This window comes from Theobroma cacao, chromosome 1 (assembly GCF_053813885.1).
Source record: "Theobroma cacao isolate CCN51 chromosome 1, ASM5381388v1, whole genome shotgun sequence".
NCBI classification, from domain to species: domain Eukaryota; kingdom Viridiplantae; phylum Streptophyta; class Magnoliopsida; order Malvales; family Malvaceae; genus Theobroma; species Theobroma cacao.
The window spans coordinates 9835087-9845497 of record NC_142639.1 but is presented as its reverse complement, the minus strand read 5'-3'; the positions used below and the strand labels follow the sequence as shown (position 1 = coordinate 9845497).

The 10411-nt window shown below is 36.6% G+C and overlaps 3 protein-coding genes across 6 annotated transcripts; 2 read left to right on the top strand and 1 right to left on the bottom strand.

Moving 5' to 3' along the window:
• Positions 1-1963: 1963 nt before the first annotated feature.
• Positions 1964-2797, top strand: LOC18612157 (uncharacterized). Its single transcript, XM_018120087.2, has one exon. It carries the CDS (start codon positions 2051-2053, stop codon positions 2468-2470), a length of 420 nt encoding a protein of 139 aa, XP_017975576.1. The 5' UTR covers positions 1964-2050; the 3' UTR covers positions 2471-2797.
• A 1579-nt stretch (positions 2798-4376) lies between these two features.
• On the top strand, positions 4377-6010 carry PMD1 (Tropomyosin-like protein). 2 transcript variants are annotated; one of them, XM_088803071.1, is made up of 2 exons: positions 4377-4668; positions 4782-6010. In XM_088803071.1, exon 2 carries the CDS (start codon positions 4802-4804, stop codon positions 5675-5677), a length of 876 nt encoding a protein of 291 aa, XP_088659197.1. In that variant the 5' UTR covers positions 4377-4668; positions 4782-4801; the 3' UTR covers positions 5678-6010. The 2 variants fall into 2 exon arrangements, with proteins under 2 accessions (XP_088659197.1, XP_007048844.2); XM_007048782.3 differs by having other exon boundaries at positions 4378-4577.
• Positions 6011-7371: 1361 nt separating this feature from the next.
• On the bottom strand, positions 7372-10411 carry LOC18612155 (uncharacterized). Of its 3 annotated transcripts, none has more exons than XM_007048781.3 (3): positions 9253-10408; positions 8978-9077; positions 7372-7648 (listed from the first exon to the last, which is right to left on the bottom strand). In XM_007048781.3, the coding sequence occupies exons 1-2, from the start codon at positions 10102-10104 to the stop codon at positions 8985-8987; spliced, it is 945 nt and encodes a 314-aa protein (XP_007048843.3). In that variant the 5' UTR covers positions 10105-10408; the 3' UTR covers positions 7372-7648; positions 8978-8984. The 3 variants fall into 3 exon arrangements, with proteins under 3 accessions (XP_007048843.3, XP_017969616.2, XP_088659070.1); XM_018114127.2 differs by lacking the exon at positions 7372-7648 and adding an exon at positions 7852-8730 and having other exon boundaries at positions 9253-10411; XM_088802944.1 differs by lacking the exon at positions 7372-7648 and adding an exon at positions 7852-8724 and having other exon boundaries at positions 9253-10411.

Genomic DNA, 10411 nt, shown 5'->3' with positions numbered 1-10411 from the left:
CCAAAAGATAAAGCATACCACAAACTAATCCTATCTAATCCTCCATCCTTAGTGTAGTGTTTTTGGCTGACAGAAAGGGACAACAAATTTCTTAATGAACACCAAGTACATAAATAGTCTCTGGACAAATTCTATCGTCAGGACCTCCTCAACATTTTTAGGACAAAAATCAATTCAATAAGGGTAAAGGCAATGTGTAACGGTTTTTAAAAAAAGATATAAATCTTAAATCGATTATTTATTAAAGTGAGATTGATTACTTAAATATTTATATTATTTTTAATTTGTGAAACATTTTTTGAAAAAAAATATAAAATTCAAAAAAATTAAAGTGATTAATATTTTATAAATTAGTGTGAACCGTGATTAATACATATTTTTGGTTTTGTTTTTCTTTACCAAATGAACCGTGAAAAGAGGATAAACTTAGGCCATGGAAACTTTTTCGTTCAAATTCACCTGAGAGAGCATTGTATTTAGAACCTAAATTTCTACCCTTCATAGAAGTGAGCCCAAAAAGGGGAAGAAAAGAAGAATAAGCTTTTACTACATTTTGGTTCTCAAATTGGAATAAAATAAAAATGTAGGATTGACTTTCGTACTTGAAATGAGTACGGATAGGCATGAGATAAAAAAAAAAAAGAAAGAAAGAAAAGATCGGCAAAGATCTGCAAAACTTAGATGATATGGGATTTGATGCAAAGTATTAAAAATAATAAAATAATAAGAATGTGTTGTGTGTAAAAGCAACAAGTGAATGGTCTGTGATTAGGTGATTCTGATCACATGGAGCCCCATATGCCCAACACACCAAATCTCTCTCTCTCACAATCCCAATACCCCCAACTTCCCACTGGTTTCCTCCTTGGAAACATCACCCACCACCCTTTCCCTACACCATTTTCTAGGTTTTTACTGCCATTTTCTTCAAACCTTTTCTTATATTGCCTTTTCTTAAGTAAATATATTACTTGTTAAATTAATATATTATTTAATCTCACAATTTGATAGCCTAAAAGTTGCCCTCACAATATTCATTAACAAAATCCTATTATATAAAACAATGTCTTTATTTAATTTATTCTTAATTATCTTATTAATTGTTTAGTAGATCTAACACAAAAATACTATAATGAATAGGTCTTAATAAATGGTCTGAAGGCATTGTACATTTTTATGCATATTATAATTTTTTTAAAAATTATTTTTCAATTTATAAATCTCATCTCACCAATTTTATAAAATCTAAAAATAAAAATTTTTAAGAGGAATGCTCAAATTGTAATTGTAAAGGAGTTTTACCAGAACTTTTAAAGGCACATCATTAAAAATATTATATATAAATAAAAAAAGGAAAAAAAAAAAAAGGGCAGGGGGAGGATGAGGTTTTTAGGGGCTCTAGGTGGGTCCCATTAAGAAAGTGCCATGTGGCATTCATGCCAATGGTAGTGATATAGATCATAGGAGAGAGAGAGAGATAGAGAGAGAGAGAGAGAGATGGGAGGCACATGGGCGGTGTTTGGTTCAAGAAAATCATGTGATCACATGTGCTTTCACTCTCTCTCTCTTCCACTTTGTTTTTGCAATTGTGGGGTCCCTCGTTTTTCTTTTCATTTCCTATTCTCCTGGGCCTATCCGCAGGTGATCCCAGAAAATCCGTTTGATCACCACTCACGTCCAACTGCGTTTGGGGATTTCCATCAACTTGCACCCAGACAGCTTTCCACCGCTGCATGTGCTCGGTTGTACATTTTGCCTGCGCTAGCGCCTTTACCATGGCACATGCAAGCACTACCAGACAACCCCTCTCACGCTCTTTTGTTTGGTGCGTAAACATCACGGCCCAGAGCCAATCCAAAACCAAGGCTTGGGAACCCAAAACTGGGTGGGCCTCGCTTCGTTGGCATTGACATCTCTAGAGCTAGAGCTTTTACAATAATTTAACTCCCCCCTCATGCACTCAAAACTCGCTCTCCCCCCTTCCCTCCCCCCTTGAGCCCTCTTTTTTCCCCTTCCCTAAGCTCTGCCCCTCCCCTCTTATCTTCTGTCCATGGAGAGTGCCTTGACCCAGACAAATATACCTACATTTCAAAGCAAAGAAACAAAGACCCACCAAAGCCCTTTGATGGGAAATGCATTGCATGAACCTTTACCTGCTAGTTTCCAAAGAAACCGGGGCACCAGAAGGAAACGAAGAGAGTACTTGAAGGCTAAAAAGAAGGATCACCTGAGTGAAAAACAAGGAGCAGGAGGAGAAGAAGATGATGATGACGACGACAAGGCAGAAGTGAAGAGAAAGATTGTGGCATTGCAAAGGATTGTTCCGGGAGGTGAGTCTTTAGGGGTTGACAAGCTGTTTGAAGAGACTGCTGGGTATATATTAGCTTTGCAGTGTCAAATTAAAGCCATGAGAGTTCTTTCAAGCTTTATCGAAGGCTTGGAGAAACAGAAAAGAAAGCTCGGAGGTTGATTATAGACAGACTACTTCTTTGATCTCTCTGGTTCTGTGACAAACCAATTGTAATTTTTTTTTTTGCTTTATCTTGTTTATTCTTTCTTTTTTTTTTTTTTGCTTTTTTTTTTAAATTTTATTTAAGATGGTGAAGGAGAGCAAGATCCCACATTGCCATATTCACATCCTTTCAGTTTTTTCTTTTCTTTTTTGATTTGGCTTCATTATGTTAAACTATTATAATTAATAGCTCAATGAATAGGAAGAAGAAGTTGTTTAGTGCTAACAGTAGAGACATCAGAATTAATGGTAAATGCAGCAGAGAAATGTTAATGGTTGGTTAAAGCTTTGCCGGAATTAATTTTAGTGCATCGTCTATTGGTATGGTGTGCCTTTGCCCTGTGGCCGAACATGCCAACGAGGAACATTTAAGTTCACATGTCATGGGGTGCCTTTATTAGGGTGCTGGAGGTTTTTAGCATTTTAATCTTGGTGGAGTAATGGCTGGCCATTTTTGGACCTCGCAGTGCCAATGAATACAGAATTCCTGACTCTCTCTTTCTTTCATTTTTTTTTTAAATTTTCAATTTCATATACCAAATTAAGTTTGTTTTTATCTCCTTTTTAACATAGTCATATTTTAGGTCTTGCATATATATATATATACACACACACATACATACATATAATACAATGGGAGGGTTGCATCCTTAATCCTTTGAAATCTGCCTCTTTTTCCAAATTCTAAGTTAGAAATTGAATGTACTTCAGATCCCCAAAATTTAAATTTATCTCACGCAAACTCTATCTTCTCTTGCTTGAAGAAAACATAAGTTTGGCATAAAAGGCTAATTAAATTACTGATCAAGTTGTAGATTTATTTTTTATTTAAGTCCATTTAAAAATATAATTTGCATTAGAGGTGTTTAGAGATCAGGTCGGGTCAAGTTTGATTGACATCTAAAAAATTCAAGTTTGAGCTCCATCCTAATTCATCCATATAAACTCATTAAATTATTTTTATTATTAAAATATATTTTAAAATTAAAATTAAATAATATATATAATATTTGTAAAATATTATAATAATTTTGAGTAGAATTTGAATCTAATAAAATCTTATACACTGCTAGATTAGGTTCACAAGCTTAGTGGGCCACCTAGCTCATGGGCAAGACTTGATATTAATATCTAATGAATGTATTTGATGCATTTACTGTATATAATATTTATATATTATCACTTAAATATAAAAATGTCATTTTATAAATATGTAAAAAAAATTTTAAAAGGTTTTTTTAAAAATAACCTTTTAAAAATATTTTATTTTTGAGTGTTTCTAATTTTTAAATTTATACATTTACACTATAATAATATTTGATTCATGGAAAGTTGATAAAATCTATTCTTTAACGGTATATCAAATATAAACTTGTATTAAATTTACAAAATACTAGTACCATATAATAATAGAATGTTTGTTTACAAAAGTTTAGTGATAAAGTAAATAAAAGTTTGGAAATTTGAAAAACCGATTAAAAGGCTAACAACTTGTATATTTAATGAATTAGTAAATGAAACATTTTAGAAACTCGTTAGGTGGAAAATGTCCTTAATTTAATAAGTGGTGTCCTAATAATTATCAGGGAGTAGGCAAATCATGGATTGGATTGGGCTCCTTTCAAATGCAATGAATGGGAGTTAGAGTTGGGCCCATCTTATTGGGATGGCTTGTGACATTGTTCAGGTAGAGATGGGCCCATCTTATAAACCAGAGTTGACCCATCCCAGCCCACATCAGCGAATCCGAAAAGTGAAATTTGTAATTTTAGGAGACGAAAATCAAGGGCGTCAATATCTTTCCATCAAAGGTTGTGATTAAGAGGTCCCACACTTCACCTTTTTAAGCACGTGCTCCCCACTTCTCATCAGTTTCCACTGCCACCTCCCGCCCTTAATTCTTAACCGTCCGTTTCTCCTGGATTCCTCGAATCTCCCTTCTTTTTCTTATTATTCTTTTTATTCCTTCTGCTGATTTCTGAACAAAATATCCGACCAACAAGAAAAATAAAAAAGAAAGAAAGAAAGAAAGAAAAACCCTAATCAAATTATCGGCAAAACAAAGGTGCAGTTTCTGTTGTCTCTTTCTTTTTTTCTTCTTTTCCTCACATTTTCTTGGAAAATTACTACTAAAAGAGAAAAGGAAAAGAAAGAAGGTTCTCTTTGATCTCTCTTTTTTGATAATAATAATAATAGAAAGGGGGCAATCTCTAGGGTTTTTCTGTCTCCCTTACTCTTTAACTTTTTATCTCTCTGATTTTCTTGGCAGCCAAGTTGAGTTTCAAGAAAATGGCAGATTCGACTATCATCAATGGCGAAACGGAGAATCAGACGGCGGAAAGCTTCTACGACGCTGATGAAGCCAAAGTAACCGAACTGGCTAGCAAAATCGAAGCTCTTGAGAGCGAGAAGCTGGAACTAAGCAACGAGAACAAAGAAGTGAAGGAAAAGATCAAGAAACTGACACTAGAAATTGATCAACTGCTAATCAAGGAAGAAGAAATGAGAGGAGAAATGGATCAGTGGGAGGAGGATAAGAAGGCCCTAGAATCCATCACGTCGAGAGCGATTGATCTTGAAACCGAGGTTTCGAGGCTTCAACATGATCTGATAACTTCGATGAGTGAAGTAGATGAGGCGAATACGGAGGTCTTTGAGTTAAAGAGAGTATTGGAAGAGAAAGGATTGGTGATTGAGAGATTGGACAAGGAAATTGATGAGTTGAAGAAAGAGAAAGCTGAGAGTGAGAAAAAAAAGAGGGAATTGGAGAGGAATTTAGGGCTTTTAGAAGTGAGGGAATCGGAGGAGAGGAGCAAGAAAGTTAGAATCGAAGAGGAAATGAGGGAAAAGATCGATGAGTTCAAGAAGCAAGTTGAACAGTTCGAAGCAGAGGTGGCGAAAACGAAGGGTGAATTGAAAAGAAGTGAGGAAGCAAAAAGAGAATCCGAGGAGAAGGCAATGGGATTGGAGTTGAAGATGTTCGAATTGAAGAAGGAGATGGAGGAGAGGACCGGTGAGGGTATTAACGGAAAGGCCAGGGAGGCGGGTGAGAGTGTGGGTTGTGAAGGGAAAGGGTTGAATGTGCCGGTCGTGGCAGCAGCATCGGCTGGGGCTACTGTTGTTGCAGTTGCTGTGGTCTATCTTTGCTGTTGTAAGCGGTCGTGAATGATGACTGCTGGTTGAAGATTAACGGGAGGGATAATCAGAGGTTAGGAGTTTATCATAGTTATGAATATGGGTTCAATTTTGATAGGTGAAATAATCTGCTTGGATTATATTTTTGTGCCTATGAATCTCTGTTAATTTTGGCCTTGGTGTGGTGAATGTTGTTTGCTTGCTAGTTGACAATTTAATTGCAAACACAAGTTTTTGAAGGAATTTCCATTGTGTGGCTCGACGCAATGAAGTTACTCGGTGTAATTTCTATTATTACTCCATTTTCCTTTAACGTTGTGATTTTCTTGTAATGCGAATTGCATCCTTAAACTTTTTCGCTAATTCATTCATGTGTACAACTTTCACATCTTTGTTGTTAATTGGTTTGTTTAGTTGTGTGATTGTCACAAGGCTAAATTGTGCTGTGCCATTGGATATGTATCTGAATGGTAGAAATCTGGATTTTCATGGTCAGACTTGCTTGTATTCTTTGTTCATGCGTTTTGCCATGGGCCATCTGCTTTAGATATGATAATTGAAAGCTGATCTTGTAAGGAAGCCAATACCAGCAATTTCTTAATATTCTGTTGGCTGATTTGCTTGATCAGAAAGTGGTGCAGTTTTTCTGCCATCTTATTGATCAGATTATACAAGTTAGTTGAATAATAGACATTTGGGTTTTGGGATGTTTGGTTGGAACACACCCTTTATTTATTTAGGTACTGCAATGTAGGTCCTTTTCCTGCTGGAAGTAAAAACGGTGATGGTTTTAGCTTTTGCGATGCATTGAGAAGTACATAGTTTAAAAACAAAACAAGAAATTGCATGACTCTCATGTTAGTGTGAGGACTGAGGAGCACCATGGTTGGGGTACTGGTTTTTTGGCCAAATAGGGGTACATGAGTCTTGTGTTGCTTTGCATGAGAGGCAAAATCAATGTTATTCTGTGTTTCCAAGGATTGTTTGCCACATTTACTTCACCTCTGTGAAGCTGTTTGCAGGTTGTTGAAGCCACTAATGAAATAGCCTTCGTTATTAAGGAAATTAGTGAATTGACATATATATATATATATATATATATATGTAAAACTATGGATGAAATGGAATGGAGTCAATTGAATTAACTTATATAATAGAGTTTGAAATGTCCAGCGTCAGTGTTCTGGTGAGTTGTGTGTAAAAGCAATAGTTCTCTTTATATATTACTTCCACTTCTTTGTATTACTTCTTAGTTGAAGACTAGTTTTAGCCAATGGGCCTCATATTCTGATGGGCTTGATGTGAAAAAAGTTTTTGGGTTTTTAGAGACTGAACTGAATACTCTTTATAATGGAACTGGTTCAAATTGAATTTGATTAACTCAGTTTAGTTTTTTAAAATTTAAAGGTATTTACTTTTAAGTATTGTTTTTGGTTTGAAAACAAAATAAATAATTGATTGTATTAGTAAATAAATTAATATATAAATGATTGTATAACTAAACACAGAAATAGGGTAAATAAATACTTGAATAAATAACAATTATTTTTTGAAGGCGAACATAGAAATATTCAGTCTAATGAATTTCGTTGACCAAAGAAAAAAAAAAAAAAAGAGTTTAATGGACTGTGAGTTAACCTCATGCTAACTATTGAGCCAGTTATAACCCAACTCTTAATCAATGATTCTTGTCCATGAGAGTGAGTTGAGGGAACAACCCAAGGTTTCATAGGAAATGAGATCATATCATGATCATCACAGAAATAAATATATCCAAAGGATCGTATACAAACAGTGTGACTGATGAAACACTCCACACACGCCAATTCCAATGTCCAAGCTCTAATACAACTCTCAAACAAATTTCACTTGGGGACCCCACACGTTTCTTCTCAATAATAATTTTTGCATAAAATGCTGAAAAACAAAAGCATCATAACAACCTATAAACTCCACAAGAAACTTGTAATTCTGCTTTAACTTTCCATTAATACTCTGCCTCTGCAACAAAAAAGACAAGCAGAATCCACCATGAGTTGAGGAGAGTGCTTGGATTACTGTAAATAACTGAGTTTGTTAGACTTTTAGAAAAAGTGTTAAGTGGCAAGTTGATTAGACTCAAACAATGCAGGGGGTTCTTTCTACTTCCTATGATGGCCAAGCTCTGAGATTTAACATCATACTTGCCTGAGAGATCACTATCGTGATTGATGAAGCACCAGAATAGTGTTCCATCAGCAGGATAGACGCTGCAAATTTATTGGAGTTTATAGGGCCTTAATTTGCTCCAGTTATTGGCACAACTTATCATCAGATCAAATAAAAACATATTCCAATGTCCTTAACATTATCTCTATGGAACATGCAGTCTCCATCAGCAATAACACCACTCAGATTCGGTTGATCATGAAAACACAAGCCTTATCCCAGCAAATATTAACAGTACTGCAGTCAAATCTAGACTCAAGATGAAGCCCTGATTGCTAACGTTGTGTCAAATCTCCGCTTTTTCTCCAAATATTAACCCTAAATTATAGTCATTAGCTAAAGGAGTAGGGAGGAGCAGTGCTGCTTAATCGCTAATATATGCAGTTTCAAGTCAAGTACCCTAAAAACTAGTAGTGGCAGCGGCACCGGCACATTTTCCAGAACTTACCCCCACATATCATCAATAAAACTACAACAACGAAGCCATTGACCATAGTCCAAGGAGGCAAGGAGGAAGGTAATAATGTGTTCTGTAATTCCACAACTTCACAATATTGAGTAAAATATCTAGATATCTCTAGAGGTTATTACTAACTTCAATGGCTGCTACTTTTTCATTTTTTTTAGTTAATAAAAATTAAAATATATGGCCAGGTACCAGTGGGTGGCGCATCTACAAGGGGAACGTTCCAATGCCACTGAAAAAGCTCTCCCGCCACAAGGCTTCCACCAGTTAACCCAACCTCCGACTCCAGCTCTTTTCTTTGCTTCCGAACTCTCACACATCCTTTGCATATTTGGAAAGCTGGTGGTTATCTTTGTTCTTCCACGACAACTTTCATTGATTGCTTAACATCCTGTGCTGCAAGCTGAACCTAGAATTAACCAGTTTGAACTTACTGAAGAAAATACAACCGGGGTATGGAGCATTTCGCAAGTCTCAGTAGCACTGTAATTAGTTGTAGAACTAGGAGGGGAAAGGGGTTGTTCGCAACTGATCATATCCTCACATAATAACTACCGCGTCCTCCAATATTCAAGGTTAAGCAAGTAAACAAATTCTAAGGAAGAGCACGTTTTCATGGATGCAAAGAAATAAACCTTTATGTCAGGTTTCCTCACCTTGAATTTATCTGTTGGAGCGCCGCAGAACTTCAAAAAGTCCACAGCAACTCTTCCAAGAAGTTGGTTCCACAGGACGAAGACTCAGAGATATGATAGGCTGTCAAAAATTTACAAGAGAAGAAATTTCAGCTGTTAGAACAAATTTAAGGCTGGAAGCTGGAAAATCAAACTTCTGGCATAAAGGATTGGAAATAAAAAACAAAGAAAAGAAAAGAGAAACATAAAGAATACTTAATACAAATAATCAGGAGATGCTGGGTTAAGTTATTGACCTTTTTTCCCGTGCTTTCATGGATCTCGGGCTTGTTTACTAGTTCACCAACATCTCTGGTCTCCACGATAGGGACGTTTGCTGCCTGCAATGAATCTTCAACATTTTCCTTGGATGCCAAATCAGGGGAACCTGATGAACCCCCAGCACTCTTGTCTGAAGCTGGAATTTCGGTTTCCGTGATTCCTTGGACTGCTTCAGCTGCAGGAACTCCCCCATTCCCATCCAAACAAGAAATAGTTGTTTCTTCAATCCCCTTGCACACGGCATCTACTGCAACCGCAGAGGCATCAGTCTCATTCAAGCCTGGCAGCGTTGTTTCCTCATCAATTCCCTTTGATTCCACATCTGTTAAGAGTGCAGAATCCCCGGAGGTCTCAGCAGAGGACAGCTGCTGTGTTCGTTCATTCGAACGATTTATTGACAAATCTGCTACTATTGGAGAATCCGCATTAGTCTCGTCCAAAGATGGTGGAATGTTCTCTTCTGTTTCTTTGGAATCTAATTCAGCAACACCAGAATCCCCTGATTTCTCGACTGATTCTGGTTCAAGTTCAACTGACTCAACAACTGAATCAGAAACCACCTTCTCTTCAAAATTCTCAGACTTCTCCACCCGAGGACTCTTTTCCTCCGGCGCTGCCTCTTCATCCGAACTGCTGCTACTTGACCTGAAATCCTCCGCATCAGGGGTGTTATTGATGGACTTAAAGTTCCCATCAGGAGTAATGTCTCTAACAAATTCAACGTCTAGTTTCGGCGCTGGAGAATCGTCCAAAATAACTTCCTTCTCTTCATCATGTGCTTCTGCCCTCGGGGTCTCCTCTAGTCTTCCGTTTGAAGATCCTTCCATTTGGTAATGATTTGGAAAGCTACTGATTCAACAGAAGAAGAATCTCTCCCTATGCTTTTTTATGGTTATTGGATAACAAAGGGCACTTTTAACTACCTCCACTTTCTTTCTCACCCACAGGTTTCAGGACATGTAGTCCTGTATGAGTTAGTTAAAGAAAAATATAAAATAAAAAGAAGAATAAGAAAGAAGTCAAACAGTTAGATATGAGGTATCCACTAAGGAAAAAGAAAGAACTTAAGCCTTAAGGCATACAGTTAGATTGAGAGACATAGGATGACTGATGACTGATGACTGATAATGATAA

Bases quoted from the DNA above. Each gene is read 5' to 3' on its own strand.
- LOC18612155 (XM_018114127.2), bottom strand. From the start codon at position 10,104: ATGGAAGGATCTTCAAACGGAAGACTAGAGGAGACCCCGAGGGCAGAA. The intron at 9,078-9,252 runs GTCAATAACTTA...AATTTTTGACAG, and splicing joins ATGAAAGCACGGGAAAAAAG to CCTATCATATCTCTGAGTCT.
- LOC18612157 (XM_018120087.2), top strand. From the start codon at position 2,051: ATGGAGAGTGCCTTGACCCAGACAAATATACCTACATTTCAAAGCAAA.
- PMD1 (XM_088803071.1), top strand. From the start codon at position 4,802: ATGGCAGATTCGACTATCATCAATGGCGAAACGGAGAATCAGACGGCG.